Source organism: Oncorhynchus nerka, linkage group LG8 (genome assembly GCF_034236695.1).
Source record: "Oncorhynchus nerka isolate Pitt River linkage group LG8, Oner_Uvic_2.0, whole genome shotgun sequence".
NCBI classification, from domain to species: domain Eukaryota; kingdom Metazoa; phylum Chordata; class Actinopteri; order Salmoniformes; family Salmonidae; genus Oncorhynchus; species Oncorhynchus nerka.
This window is the reverse complement of record NC_088403.1, coordinates 14,233,264-14,253,517: the sequence shown is the minus strand read 5'-3', so window position 1 is coordinate 14,253,517 and position 20,254 is coordinate 14,233,264. Positions and strand designations below refer to the sequence as shown.

General features: G+C 42.9%; 1 protein-coding gene across 1 annotated transcript; it reads right to left on the bottom strand.

Annotated features, from left to right (window-relative positions):
• Positions 1 to 2,302: 2,302 nt before the first annotated feature.
• LOC115119011 (N-acylneuraminate cytidylyltransferase) lies at positions 2,303 to 19,483 on the bottom strand. The gene is made up of 8 exons (XM_065021376.1): positions 18,785 to 19,483; positions 17,718 to 17,860; positions 16,955 to 17,110; positions 15,567 to 15,700; positions 14,181 to 14,275; positions 13,763 to 13,934; positions 8,087 to 8,252; positions 2,303 to 4,356 (listed from the first exon to the last, which is right to left on the bottom strand). The coding sequence occupies exons 1-8, from the start codon at positions 19,003 to 19,005 to the stop codon at positions 4,142 to 4,144; spliced, it is 1,302 nt and encodes a 433-aa protein (XP_064877448.1). The 5' UTR covers positions 19,006 to 19,483; the 3' UTR covers positions 2,303 to 4,141.
• Between the last annotated feature and the right edge of the window lie 771 nt (positions 19,484 to 20,254).

Below are 20,254 nucleotides of genomic sequence, written 5' to 3'. Positions count from 1 at the left end.
GTCCTGCTGTGAACTGTCTTGTGCAATTTTTAAATTTAAACAATTACTGCAGGGATTTGTAGTCTTGCATCATGTCTACTTTGATGCTAATGATCATTTCTGAATCTGAGAGTAAACAGAGACAAATATATTGATCAAAGTCACCCTGACCGAGAGAGATTTGCATGGTTATCAACCAAACGTCATGCCAGGGTAAGCCTACACGAAACACAGCCCTTATTTTAAGTATTTCAAAAATGCTTTATGAGAAAAATGAATGGTGGAAAATGTCCCTGTTTGACCGCTAGGTTTTATGGGTGTATGAATTTTATTTAACTAGGCAAGTCAGTTAAGAACAAATGCTTATTTTCAATGATGGCTTAGGAACATTGGGTTAACTGCCTTGTTCAGGGTCAGAACTGCAAAAGTTTACTTTGTCAGCTCAGGGATTCAATCTAGCAACTTTTCGGTTACTGGCCCTCGGCTAAGCACTCGGCTACCTGCCGCCCCACTGTGGGGCTCTATAAACCCATCCATTTTGGGACACACTCCTTACTTGAATGAGTCAATTCATGTTCCAATTTGAAAAAGTAAAACGAGCATGAAATTCTAATGAACAAATTCCCCCTGTCGTTTTACAAAATATAATCCTAAATAACAGTTAACCATTTAATTTGGGAGGTATTTCATATTTTACATGTGTCAAGTCTCGAAATCCGACAAACAAATCCACGTGGCATTTTATTAGGCACGTCTCTCCATTATTTTGTGTGAAATTGTGCACACTAAAAAACAACACATGGGATTCCACTTCGCTTTGAAGCTGTCAGCATTGCTGGTTCGGTGGAAGTGGTTATCGGAGGGTCTTAATTATCAAAGATTTGTATAACTAACCCAAGATAGACCACAGCCGTCGTTTCCAATGGGAACAGATTAGTCATAGTGGGCAGAACAGGCAAGGAGGTGGGCAGAGCCAAGCACGAGCTAGCGAGATCCTATTGGCCCGTTCTAGCATACATCTGCATATTTCCGTTAGGGAACGCCTACTGTGTGAAATGCACGTATGCAATAACTCAATTCGACTTTGCACTTCTTCTAAAGAAACGCAATATAAAAAAACTTTGGCAAAGGCTAAAGTCTACCAAACTTATTCCACTCTGTTCGTAACAGATTCTAGTTTTGGGAACATAAAACTGTATTGAGAACATGTTTAATCGATGAGACATTTTTCAGAATGTAGGCCAAAATCCACCTCGTTCCATCTTCTCTCACTACCATATTTGGTAGAGAGTTTAAACGCCAAGCTTCATATTTATACATCCAGTGAGCTTCATTGAGCTAGCAGAGGTAATTACACTGTACGATGCTTTACTTGCTGAGCCATTCAGAATGATTTCATAGCTTCCATCGCATCATCCATTCAAATAGGTTGATACGCCACATTGTTTTGCATGGTAAATGGATGAAACCACAGACAAACTGTGACTCACAGTTTTTTTTTTGTTATTGTCAGGTACATTGATGATCAGGGCTTTATTCAGGAATGTTTCTTGGCCTACTTTGATGAGTCAAGTGGACGAGATGGGCAGCCCGTGTTTCACATTGTGAAGTCTGAGATGTCCGAGTTTAACTTCATGGAGAAACGTGTTTCCCAAACCTATGATGGAGCTGCTGTAATGGAATGTATCTGCTATTTGTATTTACAGCCAAGTCCCCCCCTGTTCCCTGATTAAGAGGGGATGACCACTCCACTACCAGTGTCAACTCAATTTGTAAGTCGCTCTGGATAAGAGCGTCTGCTAAATGACTTAAATGTAAATGTAACTCTTCTGATGAACTGAAGCCATGTTTCATATGCCTTCTCATCCACTTGGATGTTTCCTCTCCAAGCACGGAGTAGCCCTGTCAATTTCCTCACTAATCTATGTAACCAGATCAATAGTTCTTGGACAAATGCCAACTCGCCACACGTTTGCTGGTTGTCCTGATCTCTGCAACATGGATAGATGGAAATCGCCACACAATGCTATAAATGAAGATCTCTTATACTGTATGATCACGTGTGTTGTTTTACAAGTATTTGGTTGGATCTTGCTACAACTGAGTGAAAGCCTGAACAGGAAAGCATGTGAAACTTCTTGATGGTTGTACAAGGTTAATGTTGTCATCCAGTTCTTTCCCCCCAACTGAGGTTTGATGAGGCGCTACACTGCCATCTGGTGGCAAGATGTATGTGAACCACCCCATCAGATGCACCTTCAAGATTGTGGTATAAGGCTAAAGTCATTTCTAGAATAGTTCAGATTAAAGCAGGGGAATAAGAAAGTGTTTCTTACGTTTATGATCATATATCATTTGACAAACAAATTGCAGGCAAAATACAAAAGTAAACACCCCAAACAACAAGAATCTCAGTGCAACTCCATGTTAATGTCCTAATACTTTCCCCCCCAAAATTAAGACAGAACATGAAAAAGTAGAGAGAAAAACAATCAATCTCAAGTAAATGAAAGGCCTCCTGTATACTACTTCATTTAAAATAAAGACATTCATTTTTGTCAACACAACCTGTAGCGATATAAAACCCAAACTACCTTGATCTGACAACCTGTAGAAACTAGCAATGGGCAGTTATTGAAACAGACATTAGTATTCGTAAACACAGGCCTACTTCAACAATGACAAGGCTTCATCTTAACGGAATAAAATAATCTATGGGACATTTCTACACTCATGACATTTGGAATTCTTCATTTAATAAAACGTCACAAATGTGAATATAGTTTAAAAAATACATACGGTATTAGCCTACACAGGTTTCACTTAGCTTGCTGTTGTTGACACTACAGTCAGAGGCTCCATGTGTAGCAACGTGAAGTGGGAGATCTCTAAGCAATGAAAGAAAAGTTGAATTAAAATGACAGAATTAAGTAAACTAAATGAGGAGTAGCCTACAATGAGCAACCTTCAGTATAGGCTGTTTACTCTGAACAGGGTTGTTGTAGATCAGGACAGTAAAGACATGCACTGCCATATTGGATGGTAGATAACCTATGGCATTTACAAGTGTCTAACTAGCGCGAGTCAGTGGCTACTTTGTCTCTCCCTCCTTTGTCGCACACCCCTGGTCCCATCAGACATTATCACTTTGCAGTGTTCTTAAACCTCTCAGTTACAGTGTTCTTAAACCTCTCAGTTACAGTGTTCTTAAACCTCTCAGTCAGTGTTCCCACAGAAACTTGACTGTGTTATCAACCTAAAACACATCGTATTTCAATCAAACCACATCTCAACACATTCGGTTACATTATGTTCACGCACCGATCTCTTCATTTGAGACACGAGGGCGTAACTCGAACTGACGCATAAATATTGCACATGAGATTTGCATGAAACGTTTGGTTATATGTCTGTAGTTCAAGTCCCGATTCAGGTCAATATGAAACACCCAAAAATGAACTAATTAACTAACCAACTCATAAGCTAACCAACCAACCAGCCAGCTAACGTAATGCAGTTGTTCAAAGCTATCTGTGTTTGTGAGCAGTATCTGTATCTGTGTCCTAACACTAACAGTTGCAGTACTTAAAAGTAATAAAGTAATCCTTCTCACCCCCTTAAAAGATTTAGATGCACTATTGTAAAGTGGCTGTTCCACTGGATGTCTTAAGGTGAACGCACCAATTTGTAAGTCGCTCTGGATAAGAGCGTCTGCTAAATGACTTAAATGTAAATGTAAATGTCCCTGTCCCCACAGTATCTCCCGAGTCCTGCAGGCTGCGCAGCAAACAAGTGTCCATGATTCAAACTATCTGGATATCCGATAAAATGTCATGATATTATTTCTAATGCCTATCCCTAATTTAGAACACATTCTAGAGTTTAGAATGGATCTCTGTGACTTTAGAACACATTCTAGAGTTTAGAATGGATCTCTGTGACTTTAGAACACATTCTAGAGTTTAGAATGGATCTCTGTGACTTTAGAACACATTCTAGAGTTTAGAATGGATCTCTGTGACTTTAGAACACATTCTAGAGTTTAGAATGGATCTCTGTGACTTTAGAACACATTCTAGAGTTTAGAATGTATTTCTGTGACTTTAGAACACATTCTAGAGTTTAGAATGTATTTCTGTGACTTTAGAATACATTCTAGAGTTTAGAATGTATTTCTGTGGATGCGGTCCTGTTCCATCTGAGACTTGGCCTTCTTCTTGAGCAGCAGGATGTGTTCAGAAAACTCCCTCACAGCCCCCAGGCCTGCAGCACTGTGGCAGGAGTATTTAGCAGCGTTGATCGCCACCACTGGGGCGTCCCGGGGTACTGCACTCAGCCCAGCCAGGTTCAGACAGTCAACATCTGGTGCATCATTACCTGTAGGAGGGAGAGATGGAGGGATGAAATGTTTCTATTAAAGTGTCCATAAGGTGGTTCTTGAAGTATTCTTAGGATGATTCATTAGTATGTTGCAAAAACATGACATGATTTAAGATAATCATATTTATTTTGATATAGTTTCTGATTTTGGGTTTAGGGATATCATATAATTTGAATTACAGAAATAAACTAAATTTGATTCAATTAAAATTGAATCCCAAATTCTTCAGGATTTAACTGCTGGCACCTCCCTTCTCACCTTGGCTGTAAATATTCAGTGACTGGCAGTGGCATGCAAATGAAGTTTTCTGCAGTGGTAGTCTAGCATATGTAACAGTATAACTTTAGACCGTCCCCTCGCCCATACCTGGGTTGTAGTCTAGCATATGTAACAGTATAACTTTAGACCGTCCCCTCGCCCATACCCGGGTTGTAGTCTAGCATATGTAACAGTATAACTTTGGACCGTCCCCTCGCCCATACCCGGGTTGTAGTCTAGCATATGTAACAGTATAACTTTAGACCGTCCCCTCGCCCATACCTGGGTTGTAGTCCAGCATATGTAACAGTATAACTTTAGACCGTCCCCTCGCCCATACCCGGGTTGTAGTCTAGCATATGTAACAGTATAACTTTAGACCGTCCCCTCGCCCATACCCGGGTTGTAGTCTAGCATATGTAACAGTATAACTTTAGACCGTCCCCTCGCCCATACCCGGGTTGTAGTCCAGCATATGTAACAGTATAACTTTAGACCGTCCCCTCGCCCATACCCGGGTTGTAGTCCAGCATATGTAACAGTATAACTTTAGACCGTCCCCTCGCCCATACCCGGGTTGTAGTCCAGCATATGTAACAGTATAACTTTAGACCGTCCCCTCGCCCATACCCGGGTTGTAGTCCAGCATATGTAACAGTATAACTTTAGACCGTCCCCTCGCCCATACCCGGGTTGTAGTCTAGCATATGTAACAGTATAACTTTAGACCGTCCCCTCGCCCATACCCGGGTTGTAGTCTAGCATATGTAACAGTATAACTTTAGACCGTCACCTCGCCCATACCCGGGTTGTAGTCTAGCATATGTAACAGTATAACTTTAGACCGTCCCCTCGCCCATACCCGGGTTGTAGTCTAGCATATGTAACAGTATAACTTTAGACCGTCCCCTCGCCCATACCCGGGTTGTAGTCTAGCATATGTAACAGTATAACTTTAGACCGTCCCCGCCCATACCCGGGTTGTAGCCTAGCATATGTAACAGTATAACTTTAGACCGTCCCCTCGCCCATACCCGGGTTGTAGACTAGCATATGTAACAGTATAACTTTAGACCGTCCCTCGCCCATACCCGGGTTGTAGCCTAGCATATGTAACAGTATAACTTTAGACCGTCCCCTCGCCCATACCCGGGTTGTAGTCTAGCATATGTAACAGTATAACTTTAGACTGTCCCCTCGCCCATACCCGGGTTGTAGCCTAGCATATGTAACAGTATAACTTTAGACCGTCCCCTCGCCCATACCCGGGTTGTAGACTAGCATATGTAACAGTATAACTTTAGACCGTCCCCTCGCCCATACCCGGGTTGTAGCCTAGCATATGTAACAGTATAACTTTAGACTGTCCCCTCGCCCATACCCGGGTTGTAGTCTAGCATATGTAACAGTATAACTTTAGACCGTCCCCTCGCCCATACCCGGGTTGTAGTCTAGCATATGTAACAGTATAACTTTAGACCGTCCCCTCGCCCATACCCGGGTTGTAGTCCAGCATATGTAACAGTATAACTTTAGACCGTCCCCTCGCCCATACCCGGGTTGTAGTCCAGCATATGTAACAGTATAACTTTAGACCGTCCCCTCGCCCATACCCGGGTTGTAGTCCAGCATATGTAACAGTATAACTTTAGACCGTCTCCTCGCCCATACCCGGGTTGTAGCCTAGCATATGTAACAGTATAACTTTAGACCGTCCCCTCGCCCATACCCGGGTTGTAGCCTAGCATATGTAACAGTATAACTTTAGACCGTCCCCTCGCCCATACCCGGGTTGTAGTCTAGCATACACGCAGAGGGGAAATACAAATGATCACTTAACCAAAACTGGACTCTGAATAAAATATACAAAATAGTTTCTCCCTGTCTCCCCTTACTAATAGATACTCTATTTAATCAGACAGTTTCCCCCTGTCTCCCCTTACTAATAGATACTCTATTTAATCAGACAGTTTCTCCCTGTCTCCCCTTACTAATAGAGGAGCTATTTAATCAGACAGTTTCCCCCTGTCTCCCCTTACTAATAGAGGAGCTATTTAATCAGACAGTTTCCCCCTGTCTCCCCTTACTAATAGAGGAGCTATTTAACCAGACAGTTTCTCCCTGTCTCCCCTAACTAATATATACTCTATTTAATCAGACAGTTTCTCCCTGTCTCCCCTTACTAATAGATACTCTATTTAACCAGACAGTTTCTCCCTGTCTCCCCTTACTAATAGAGGAGCTATTTAATCAGACAGTTTCTCCCTGTCTCCCCTTACTAATAGATACTCTATTTAATCAGACAGTTTCTCCCTGTCTCCCCTTACTAATAGATACTCTATTTAATCAGACAGTTTCCCCCTGTCTCCCCTTACTAATAGATACTCTATTTAATCAGACAGTTTCCCCTGTCTCCCCTTACTAATAGATACTCTATTTAATCAGACAGTCCCTGTCTCCCCTTACCCTCAATTTAATCAGACAGTTTCTCCCCGTCTCCCTTTACTAATAGAGGGGCTATTTAATCAGACAGTTTCCCCCCGTCTCCCCTTACTAATAGAGGAGCTATTTAATCAGACAGTTTCTCCCTGTCTCCCCATACTAATAGATGAGCTATTTAATCAGAGTTTCCCCCTGTCTCTCCTTACTAATAGATACTCTATTTAATCAGAGTTTCCCCCTGTCTCTCCTTACTAATAGATACTCTATTTAATCAGAGTTTCTCCCTGTCTCCCCATACTAATAGAGGAGCTATTTAATCAGAGTTTCCCCCTGTCTCCCCATACTAATAGATTAGCTATTTAATCAGAGTTTCCCCCTGTCTCTCCTTACTAATAGAGGAGCTATTTAATCAGAGTTTCCCCCTGTCTCTCCTTACTAATAGATTAGCTATTTAATCAGAGTTTCTCCCTGTCTCTCCTTACTAATAGAGAAGCTATTTAATCAGACAGTTATTTATGAGTGAAGAACTTACAATCACTTCCTGGCAAGAGAGAACAGAGGGATGAGAGGAGAGAGATGAAGGGTTGAGAAGATAGAGAGAGAGATAAGGAGGAGTGAAACACGGAATGAGGAGATACTGTTCCATAACAGGATATAGTGTGGTCACCATGACAATCAGGTTCAACTGGTTCAAACTTAATTGTTGACATTTACTGTCTGATAGTTTCATTGATACGTGGTTATCAAACACCCTGCTACGGTCACATTCCTGAGAGATATCTAGCCTGTTCTACCTTTCCATCTCAGAAGGGCTCCAAATAAAGATCTTCATACGTTTGATTGACATGAACGCACAAGTATTACTCAAATTAGAAGGTTAAGAACCTTGAGATTCCACTAAATTTCAAACTGTGCTATATAACTAACTACTAGTAGTAGTCGTAGTAGCAGTAGTAGTAGTAGTAGTAGCAGTAGTAGTAGCAGTAGTAGCAGTAAATTGTTAATTGAAAATAACAGTGAGTTTACCCATATAGGCAACCTCCTTCCAGTCCAGATCCTTGTCATCCATCATGGCTTTGACCTCACCCTGGATGTCCTTGCCCAGCTGCCTGACCTCGCAGCCAGTCCTCTGGGATAGATTGTCAGCCAGGGCCTTGGTCACAGGGTCCTCACCGGACGAGATCAGGATCACCTGGAAGAAAGACAATAATAGTAGAAAACGTTTTCATACCGAGACAAACCGATCTGTTCTGGGATGGCCTGGTTACACATCCACCATAGTTTCTGGAAGCGTGTTGGAAGGGACAGTGGGAGAAGAAAACAGCCTGGCCATCACAGCACGGTTGGGCCTGGCCATCACAGCACGGTTGGGCCTGGCCATCACAGCACGGTTGGGCCTGGCCATCACAGCACGGTTGTGCCTGGCCATCACAGCACGGTTGTGCCTGGCCATCACAGCACGGTTGTGCCTGGCCATCACAGCACGGTTGGGCCAATAATGTGTAGAAGGATGTCATTTGAGAAGTGTTCTCTTAGAGGGTATGATGAAACTCAAACTAATAAAGTCACATGACGGAGTAAATAGTATCCTGTGTGTGTGTTTAATGGGCGGAGGTTTCAGTGATAAACTGAGGAGCAGCCGGTGTGTTACATCCTGTTCTGGTAAGAGCTTAGCAAAGCAAACCCAACTGGTTCTACCTAACTTCCTGTATATTTAATACTGCCACAAAGCCAAACAAGGGACACTGGGAAGCCTAGTGGGTTACAGCGTTGGGCCAGGAACCCAACCAGAGATTACTAGGTGAACAATCTGTCAATGTGTCCTTGACCAAGGCACTTAACCCTACTTGCTCATGTAAGTCGCTCAGGTTGATTGTCAGCTAAATGACTCAAATGTAAAATGATAGGATTGTTTTTTGTTTATTTTATAGCAGCTTAATGCTGCTTCAAGTTGAACATGTTAAGAGAGGTTAACTGTCACTGCCCAGAAAGAATGGTGTCAGCTATGACAAGACACCTTGAATTACATTTGTTTTCTTTTTGTTATTAAAACAGCAGTAGGTGGAGTGGATTTACAAGCATTCAGAAAGCATTCATGACTAGGCTGCTCAACCAGTATCATACATGACTAGGCTGCTCAACCAGAATCATACATGACTAGGCTGCTCAACCAGAATCATACATGACTAGGCTGCTCAACCAGAATCATACATGACTAGGCTGCTCAACCAGAATCATACATGACCAGGCTGCTCAACCAGAATCATACATAACCAGGCTGCTCAACCAGAATCATACATGACTAGGCTGCTCAACCAGAATCATACATGACTAGGCTGCTCAACCAGAATCATACATGACCAGGCTGCTCAACCAGAATCATACATGACTAGGCTGCTCAACCAGAATCATACATGACTAGGCTGCTCAACCAGAATCATACATGACTAGGCTGCTCAACCAGAATCATACATGACTAGGCTGCTCAACCAGAATCATACATGACCAGGCTGCTCAACCAGAATCATACATAACCAGGCTGCTCAACCAGAATCATACATGACCAGGCTGCTCAACCAGAATCATACATGACTAGGCTGCTCAACCAGAATCATACATGACTAGGCTGCTCAACCAGAATCATACATGACTAGGCTGCTCAACCAGAATCATACATGACCAGGCTGCTCAACCAGAATCATACATGACTAGGCTGCTCAACCAGAATCATACATGACTAGGCTGCTCAACCAGACTCATACATGACCAGGCTGCTCAACCAGAATCATACATGACTAGGCTGCTCAACCAGAATCATACATGACCAGGCTGCTCAACCAGAATCATACATGACTAGGCTGCTCAACCAGAATCATACATGACTAGGCTGCTCAACCAGAATCATACATGACTAGGCTGCTCAACCAGTGAGCGAGGGACTAGGCTGCTCAACCAGTGAGCGAGGGACTACCACCTCTGTCTTACCCTTAGAACTGATGGTTTTCCAAAATATATGCATTTTAAAGTTGTTGTTTTCTCATTGTACATAGTGCATTTATGTGAAATGTGTCAAACAATTCAGCATCGGTTGCCATTGATACTTTGCAATGTAAAATTGATGAAATAAACCATTCAAATGTGTGATTATATGTGATCTTTTAAAACACAATGAATGAATCACCAGTATTCATCACATGATCTTTGCATCTCCACTCCCTCTCTCTGCAGTGTGTGTTCTATATGTACAGTATCTGTACCTCCACTCTCTCTCTCTGCAGTGTGTGTGTTCTATATGTACAGTATCTGTACCTCCACTCTCTCTCTCTGCAGTGTGTGTGTTCTATATGTACAGTATCTGTACCTCCACTCTCTCTCTCTGCAGTGTGTGTGTTCTATATGTACAGTATATGTATCTCTACTCCCTCTCTCTGCAGTGTGTGTGTTCTATATGTACAGTATCTGTACCTCCACTCCCTCTCTCTGCAGTGTGTGTGTTCTATATGTACAGTATATGTATCTCCACTCCCTCTCTCTGCAGTGTGTGTGTTCTATATGTACAGTATCTGTATCTCTACTCCCTCTCTCTGCAGTGTGTGTGTTCTATATGTACAGTATATGTATCTCCACTCCCTCTCTCTGCAGTGTGTGTGTTCTATATGTACAGTATCTGTACCTCTACTCCCTCTCTCTGCAGTGTGTGTGTGTTCTATATGTACAGTATCTGTACCTCCACTCTCTCTCTCTGCAGTGTGTGTGTTCTATATGTACAGTATCTGTATCTCTACTCCCTCTCTCTGCAGTGTGTGTGTTCTATATGTTATGTATGTACAGTATCTGTACCTCCACTCCCTCTCTCTGCAGTGTGTGTGTTCTATATGTAGAGTATCTGTACCTCCACCCCCTCTCTCTGCAGTGTGTGTGTGTTCTATATGTACAGTATCTGTATCTCTACTCCCTCTCTCTGCAGTGTGTGTGTTCTATATGTACAGTATCTGTATCTCTACTCCCTCTCTCTGCAGTGTGTGTGTTCTATATGTATAGTATCTGTACCTCTACTCCCTCTCTCTGCAGTGTGTGTGTTCTATATGTATAGTATCTGTACCTCCACCCCCTCTCTCTGCAGTGTGTGTGTTCTATATGTTATGTATGTACAGTATCTGTACCTCCACTCCCTCTCTCTGCAGTGTGTGTGTTCTATATGTATAGTATCTGTACCTCCACTCCCTCTCTCTGCAGTGTGTGTGTTTTCTATATGTACAGTATATGTATCTCCACTCCCTCTCTCTGCAGTGTGTGTGTTCTATATGTACAGTATCTGTACCTCCACCCCCTCTCTCTGCAGTGTGTGTGTTCTATATGTATAGTATCTGTATCTCCACTCCCTCTCTCTGCAGTGTGTGTGTTCTATATGTACAGTATCTGTACCTCCACTCCCTCTCTCTGCAGTGCGTGTGTGTTCTATATGTATAGTATCTGTATCTCCACTCTCTCTCTCTGCAGTGTGTGTGTTCTATATGTACAGTATCTGTACCTCCACTCTCTCTCTCTGCAGTGTGTGTGTTCTATATGTACAGTATATGTATCTCTACTCCCTCTCTCTGCAGTGTGTGTGTTCTATATGTACAGTATCTGTACCTCCACTCCCTCTCTCTGCAGTGTGTGTGTTCTATATGTACAGTATATGTATCTCCACTCCCTCTCTCTGCAGTGTGTGTGTTCTATATGTACAGTATCTGTATCTCTACTCCCTCTCTCTGCAGTGTGTGTGTTCTATATGTACAGTATATGTATCTCCACTCCCTCTCTCTGCAGTGTGTGTGTTCTATATGTACAGTATCTGTACCTCTACTCCCTCTCTCTGCAGTGTGTGTGTGTTCTATATGTACAGTATCTGTACCTCCACTCTCTCTCTCTGCAGTGTGTGTGTTCTATATGTACAGTATCTGTATCTCTACTCCCTCTCTCTGCAGTGTGTGTGTTCTATATGTTATGTATGTACAGTATCTGTACCTCCACTCCCTCTCTCTGCAGTGTGTGTGTTCTATATGTAGAGTATCTGTACCTCCACCCCCTCTCTCTGCAGTGTGTGTGTGTTCTATATGTACAGTATCTGTATCTCTACTCCCTCTCTCTGCAGTGTGTGTGTTCTATATGTACAGTATCTGTATCTCTACTCCCTCTCTCTGCAGTGTGTGTGTTCTATATGTATAGTATCTGTACCTCTACTCCCTCTCTCTGCAGTGTGTGTGTTCTATATGTATAGTATCTGTACCTCCACCCCCTCTCTCTGCAGTGTGTGTGTTCTATATGTTATGTATGTACAGTATCTGTACCTCCACTCCCTCTCTCTGCAGTGTGTGTGTTCTATATGTATAGTATCTGTACCTCCACTCCCTCTCTCTGCAGTGTGTGTGTTTTCTATATGTACAGTATATGTATCTCCACTCCCTCTCTCTGCAGTGTGTGTGTTCTATATGTACAGTATCTGTACCTCCACCCCCTCTCTCTGCAGTGTGTGTGTTCTATATGTATAGTATCTGTATCTCCACTCCCTCTCTCTGCAGTGTGTGTGTTCTATATGTACAGTATCTGTACCTCCACTCCCTCTCTCTGCAGTGCGTGTGTGTTCTATATGTACAGTATCTGTACCTCCACTCCCTCTCTCTGCAGTGTGTGTGTGTTCTATATGTACAGTATCTGTACCTCCACTCCCTCTCTCTGCAGTGTGTGTGTGTGTTCTATATGTACAGTATCTGTATCTCTACTCCCTCTCTCTGCAGTGTGTGTGTTCTATATGTACAGTATCTGTACCTCCACTCCCTCTCTCTGCAGTGTGTGTGTTCTATATGTACAGTATCTGTACCTCCACTCCCTCTCTCTGCAGTGTGTGTGTTCTATATGTACAGTATCTGTACCTCCACCCCCTCTCTCTGCAGTGTGTGTGTTCTATATGTACAGTATCTGTACTCTCCCCTCTCTCTGCAGTGTGTGTTTCTATATGTACCTGTACCTCCACTCTCTCTGCAGTGTGTGTGTTCTATATGTACTATCTGTACCTCCACTCCCTCTCTCTGCAGTGTGTGTGTTCTATATGTACTATCTGTACCTCCACCCCCTCTCTCTGCAGTGTGTGTTCTATATGTACAGTATCTGTACCTCCACCCCCTCTCTGCAGTGTGTTTGTGTTCTCCATCTCTCTCTGCAGTGTGTGTGTTCTATATGTACAGTATCTGTACCTCCACCCCCTCTCTCTGCAGTGTGTGTGTGTTCTATATGTACAGTATCTGTACCTCCACCCCCTCTCTCTGCAGTGTGTGTGTTCTATATGTACAGTATCTGTACCTCCACCCCCTCTCTCTGCAGTGTGTGTGTTCTATATGTACAGTATCTGTACCTCCACTCCCTCTCTCTGTAGTGTGTGTGTTCTATATGTACAGTATCTGTACCTCCACCCCTTCTCTCTGCAGTGTGTGTTCTATATGTACAGTATCTGTACCTCCACCCCTTCTCTCTGCAGTGTGTGTTCTATATGTACAGTATCTGTACCTCCACCCCTTCTCTCTGCAGTGTGTGTGTTCTATATGTACAGTATCTGTACCTTCACTCTCTCTCTCTGCAGTGTGTGTGTTCTATATGTACAGTATCTGTACCTCCACTCCCTCTCTCTGCAGTGTGTGTGTTCTATATGTACAGTATCTGTACCTCCACTCCCTCTCTCTGCAGCATGCGGATACCCATAGTATCTCTGGTGTTGACTGAGACCATCTCCTCTCCAGAGACAGAGATGAGGACGCGGCCGTCAGTCAGACAGCCGGAGACGTTACACAGCAGCAGACGCACCACCTCAGGCTTGTCCAGGCCAAAGTAACCAAACCTGGACAGGAACAACACACACAGGGACAACATTTGGACAACCACTCCTCTGTCTTACAGCATTGTTCACTGTGTTGCTTTACCACAAAATCTAATTATATTTAAAGTGCATTCAAATAAACACTTTCAGAGAGAGAGACAGAGACAGACAGAGACAGACAGAGAGAGAGAGAGAGAGAGATGGTTCGGAGTGAATGACTTGAACAGAGAGGGAACTTGAAATTGTAGGTCAGTGATTTCAGACTACCTCAGTACTCTCTGTTCTGCCACGGGCCAGTCGATATCCACATCAATATCCACACTGTACTCTGGCAGCATCTCATAGTAAGCCCACTTCCCCCCCTGAGAAAGACAACAACACAAAGGGCATTTCTATTAGCATTCAAAACACCAGTTAACAATAGAATACCTAGTAGTATCAGTCCATCTCTCAGTGTGTATGTTGTTTCTAGTCAGGCTGAATGAATAAATACGTTATTGATCCCAGGAAGGAAATATGCTTTGTCAGCACCAGCAGCAGAGATAAACATCTGGGTCTGTATCTAAGACCAGGTCCTCCCTGTGCACATCATCTTAGTCATTGTGGTTGTGTTAGAAGTGGATATTTGTTCATCTCATAGCCACTACTGCATACAGAGTGATATTGTTGGGGAATGTTACTAATAAACTAATGAAGAGGAATTTCTCTTACACACACACACACACACACACAAACATGAAGATTAAGGTTGGATGGACTAGACACACACACACACACTACAGGCTCTCTCTCCTATGCTGAACATGCAAAAATGAATTGAGTAACTATTGACTGTGACCAACTAATAACCGGGTTGATGAGGCCTTAAGAACCGATCCTTGTTTAAACTGTAAAAACAGCAGAATAGTGAAAACCCTTAGTGGCCAAAGCAACATGTATGTTGAGACAGAAGAGCTGACTGGACTGGCCAGACTGCAATATAAACCTGACCACCAATTACTCAAATGCAATTTGCCTACAGAGAATGTATCCCTTCACATATACTTCCAGAGCCTACAGACTGGTGTTGAAGATCATGTAGAACACTCGTTCCTCATCATGCAGCTGAACACTAGTTTGGGTCTTATTCGACAAACCCCATGGTTTACCCCCTGCCTATTACCAGACCACTGTTTCTATAATACCTTTTCTAGATATGATTCATCTTCTCCTGTATGTACAAACGTCACTTATATTTTACATACAGCCTACCCACAGTGTATATTAACCAATCAAGTAGCAGTCTTGTGTGACAATTAAAGGAGGAACTGTGGTCCTCGGCAGCTCAGTTGGTAGAGCATGGTGCTTGTAACGCCAGGGTAGTGGCTTCTACTCCTGGGACCACCCATACCAAGCATGACTACGTTGCTGTGGATACAAATGACATATCTGATAAATGGCATAAGTTATTATATTAAATCAACAGGTTTATAATTCTCTCATTATCATCCCTGTGTGTATTGTCCTGCGTACATCAGGGTATTAAAGAAGTTGAAGTTCAGATGGTCTCCTCTCTATTCTTTCAATCGAAAAGGGAAAACTGATCCTAGACCAGCACTCCTTCCTGAGGCACTTTGTGAATATGGGTCCTTTTAGGGGCCTGGTGAAAGTTACCTGCAAAACACCTTCCTCTATAAGGGCTCTGGTGGAAAAATAGAAAGATCCGTTCTCACACAGCTCTCCATCCCAGTCCTGTCTCCGGGGCCTGTTGGATGGATCCAGGTTGAGAGGCTGGGTGGCTACACTACCTGAACAGGAGAGAGAACACATCATCATTATGAGTTGATAGGAAACAGTCTGGTTTCTGGTTAGAACCTGGTCAGGAGACAAACTCACTTGTTTAATCACACCCCCATCTCTCTATTGTGATACAGTCACGTGGACAGGAAAAACTCCTGACCCTACTTCAAATCAAATTGTATTGGTCACATACACATGGTTTACAGATGTTAATGCGAGTGTAGCGAAATGCTTGTGCTTCTAGTTCTGACAGTGCAGTAATATCTAACAAGTAGTCTAACAATTCCACAACTACCTTATACACACAACTCTAGAGGGATGGAATTATGCAGTAGCCTAGGGGTGTTTTTCCCCCACAGAGATGAAGCCTAATCCTGGACTACAAATCATTTTCTATGGAGATTCTCCATTGATCTTGCTTTTTAATACAGCATTAGGGTTAATCTGTAGCCTGGAAACCATGCCTAAGTGTGAGGTCCTAAACATAACACATGGCTGTCCCGTACCTCCTTTCTTCACCTCCTGTGAGGTCCTAAACATAACACATGGCTGTCCCTTCCCTCTTTTCTTCACCTCCTGTGAGGTCCTAAACATAACACATGGCTGTCCTGTACCTCCTTTCTTCACCTCCTGTGAGGTCCTAAACATAACACATGGCTGTCCTGTACCTCCTTTCTTCACCTCCTGTGAGGTCCTAAACATAACACATGGCTGTCCTGTACCTCCTTTCTTCACCTCCTGTGAGGTCCTAAACATAACACATGGCTGTCCTGTACCTCCTTTCTTCACCTCCTGTGAGGTCCTAAACATAACACATGGCTGTCCCGTACCTCCTTTCTTCACCTCCTGTGAGGTCCTAAACATAACACATGGCTGTCCTGTACCTCCTTTCTTCACCTCCTGTGAGGTCCTAAACATAACACATGGCTGTCCTGTACCTCCTTTCTTCACCTCCTGTGAGGTCCTAAACATAACACATGGCTGTCCCGTACCTCCTTTCTTCACCTCCTGTGAGGTCCTAAACATAACACATGGCTGTCCTGTACCTCCTTTCTTCACCTCCTGTGAGGTCCTAAACATAACACATGGCTGTCCCGTACCTCCTTTCTTCACCTCCTGTGAGGTCCTAAACATAACACATGGCTGTCCTGTACCTCCTTTCTTCACCTCCTGTGAGGTCCTAAACATAACACATGGCTGTCCCGTACCTCCTTTCTTCACCTCCTGTGAGGTCCTAAACATAACACATGGCTGTCCCGTACCTCCTTTCTTCACCTCCTGCCAGCGGAAGTGGTGTCGTCGGACCACGGAGAAGACGGACGTGAAGCCCTGCTTGGTGATCATCTCCAGGGCCTCCTTCAGGTGGAAGGGGTGCAGGCAGGGAGACGTGGCCTGGATGTGACAGATCACCTCCACCTCTGGAGGAGGACAACACACAGCAGACTATGAGATACCAGAAGAATATGAGAAACAGTATGAGATTTGAATAATTGTGTATATGCTGCCACTGTTGTCAATTGAAGCTATGGAGTGGGTCCCACTTTATTGGGATAATCCCAAATGTTGCCTCATAGATCACAATGAATAAGACTACATGGACGGGGGGACCTGATCCTAGATCAGTATTCCTACTCTGAGATACTTGATACATGCCGTCCCAGAGCCTTAGTCAAGCTAGTGGCTAAACAAGTTCTGCATATATGACATTATCAGCTGACATCTATAACAAAGCGCTGCCAAACAGTCATTACAAAGATAGTTGAAGTGTCACAAAGGGTGTGGTTCTGTCACAATAAAATATAACCAACGTTGACACTGTTGCCACAGAGAATCTTCCTCACGCCTCCCTCGTCTCCTTCTCACAGCACATTGCATAGCAGAAGATCTGATCTCAAAACGCATTAGATCTCATTGGAGGAACCTCAGATCCTCCACTCAGATCTCCTCCTCTAATGCGTTTTGAGAAGGAGGCAAGGAGAGAGGACATGAGGAATCAAGGAAATACACTTGACATTCACCCCCTACCTGGGTTTAATCGGGCGAATTCCTGGATGGTGTCAAGAGAGCTGGAGGAGTCTTTGGACACCTCTGGGCTCCTGCGGTGAACCTGAGCTCCCCATGCCTTGGCTACCTTCTCAATGTCATCATGATCAGTTGATACCCACACACTGGGAGAAAGAACGGAACAAGTTGATTCCTCAGGCTTTGTAACAAGTAGGCTGCATCAGTGCAATCCAGTCTTGTGTGGCCGAGCCCAAACCAGGGGGTTCATTCAGAGACAGTACATTAATTTTCAAATAACAATATTATCCATGCACCCAAAACAAGAATGTCAACATGCTTTCTCACATTTAAAAATACTAGTTTAGTATAGAATACTACAGTATTTAAAATAGAATTCTGTAATAAACTGTAGTATATCCCTTGCTCATGTGTAGTACTTAGTAGAGAATGTTGTAGTATACTGTAGAATACTATAGTAAATACTACAGTAGTATCTGCAAAAAACACTAGTAAATGATACAGTAATGTCCCCAAAAACACTACCCTTTTTAACTATAGTAAATACTAGAGTAATTTGCATATACCCTGCCCATTCTCCTCCTCCATAACCCCATAAGTGAGAAACCCACATGCCAAGTACAGCCCACGTATTGTGTTCCCTACAGTTAGAAAAGAGTAAAGTGCTGACCTCTGTTCACACCCCAGTCCTATCTACCTACAGGTTATGGGAAATTAGCTCTTTTAGTATGTATCTAGTAAGGAGAGAAAGCCTCCACTTCTATGTCAAAGATATACAAACAAAAACACTATAGTAAATACTACAGTCCGCAAAACACTACATGATACTATAGTATATACTAGTTATTTTACTACAATATGTATACTATAGTTAACTGTAAATAATACACTACACTACAGTGAATAATACAAAAACACTACAGTGAATACTATGGCATTAATATCATAGTATACTGCCATTTTTTGTATGTGGGTTGTAATGTAGCTAGTCTACCAAGCTTCTATCAAAGCAACTCCGTATACAGTAGTTAGATTGAAAGACATTTGACTATTAGATTGAACTGAATTACCTGTCAAACTGTTTGGAGTCCACTGCAGCTCTCAGAACCCATCCGATGAGGGGGACACCGGCGAGCATTTTGATATTCTTCAGGGGGATCCCCTTACTGCCTCCCCTCGCCAGGATCAGGGCTGCGATGTGTCTCTTCTCACCGCTGTCTTTAATAACCTTTGCTTTTCTGTCTCTCACATCTCCGATGCCTGATCGCGTTCGTTTTCTTGTAGCGGCCATTGTAAAGGGTCACTCAGTAGCCCAGTGGGAGGTTAAGAAGACGTGGCGGTATCACTGTAACTTAGCTAGCTAACTAACCAGTAACGTTAGCGGTAGCTATGTGTAGCAGTCGGCTGATGAATCTAGCTAGTAGCTACGTCGTGTTCTAGCTCACTGTAGCTAGCTAGGTATTTAGGTTACAATATATACTACTGACTACAATGTCAGTAGTATACACTGAAGGGCGGCCTATTAATCCTACAAATATGACATTTATAAACAGAAAAAGTGGCGTATTATGATATTTCATTGTGGCTACGAAATCAGAAAGAACGTCACCATAGAATTGTACCGTAATGATTGAGGTCAATGCTTAAAAAACTATGATGGCGATCAATATTATCGACACGAGGATACCTAAGGTGCAAAATGGTAGAAGCATGTCCAATGTCTATTTTCTCAATCACAGAACTCCAGGTTTCAATATTGCACAAAATAATGTAAATGTACTCATCATAGACAACAATTCAATTGCGCTAGCCAACCAAACAGCAGTACTTACGGTAAAGTATTTACTACTTCTAGCTGGATCGACCCTGTGCAGTGCGCGTGTGCAATAACTCAATTCCCCCTTCCACTCCGAAATAACATTTTTTTTTTGAAACGTTGGCAAAGGGTGAAGTCTACTATTTTACTGATTGTAGTTTTGGAAACATAAAAATGTATGGCGATAAGATGATACGTCTGATACCGGGAGCTCGGAGTCATGCATCGAAATCGTTAAGCAGTGTGCGGATATTGTATCGCTTTATCGGAAACACGTTATCAATGACCTCCAAAGATGTGTTTTGTCGAATAACCACCGTCGAAACGTTGGTAATTAAATTTTTCATCTGAGTTCCTAGAGTGTGCGGCTCTCTTTTATTTTCAAGTTTGTCGAATAACCACCTGATTGGTTTGGTATTCGTTTCGGTAGAATAGGAAAATGCTTATTTTAACCAGCAGGTGCCACTAGTGTACACTATGTTGATCAAAGCCTCGTGTAGTCAACCTATTTTCGACACAATTGTATGGAAATGCTGAATGCTTCAGAAAGCTTCGTTTCCCCATCACTAGCTTCATCGATTAGTAAATGTGCAGAATTTCGACAAAAATCATTCTACACCCACTGCAGGGCACTGGGCTTCCTCGCATCACCATATTTGGTAGTGAGTGGAAACGCCAAACGGATGCTTCTCACATGAAGTTTTATACATCCGGTGAAATATCT

Coding starts and splice junctions, on each gene's coding strand:
- LOC115119011 (XM_065021376.1), bottom strand. CDS start 19,005: ATGGCCGCTACAAGAAAACGAACGCGATCAGGCATCGGAGATGTGAGA. Junction 17,111..17,717: donor ATTCGCCCGATTAAACCCAG/GTAGGGGGTGAA, acceptor GTCCTCCTCCAG/AGGTGGAGGTGATCTGTCAC. Junction 13,935..14,180: donor GCAGAACAGAGAGTACTGAG/GTAGTCTGAAAT, acceptor GTTCCTGTCCAG/GTTTGGTTACTTTGGCCTGG.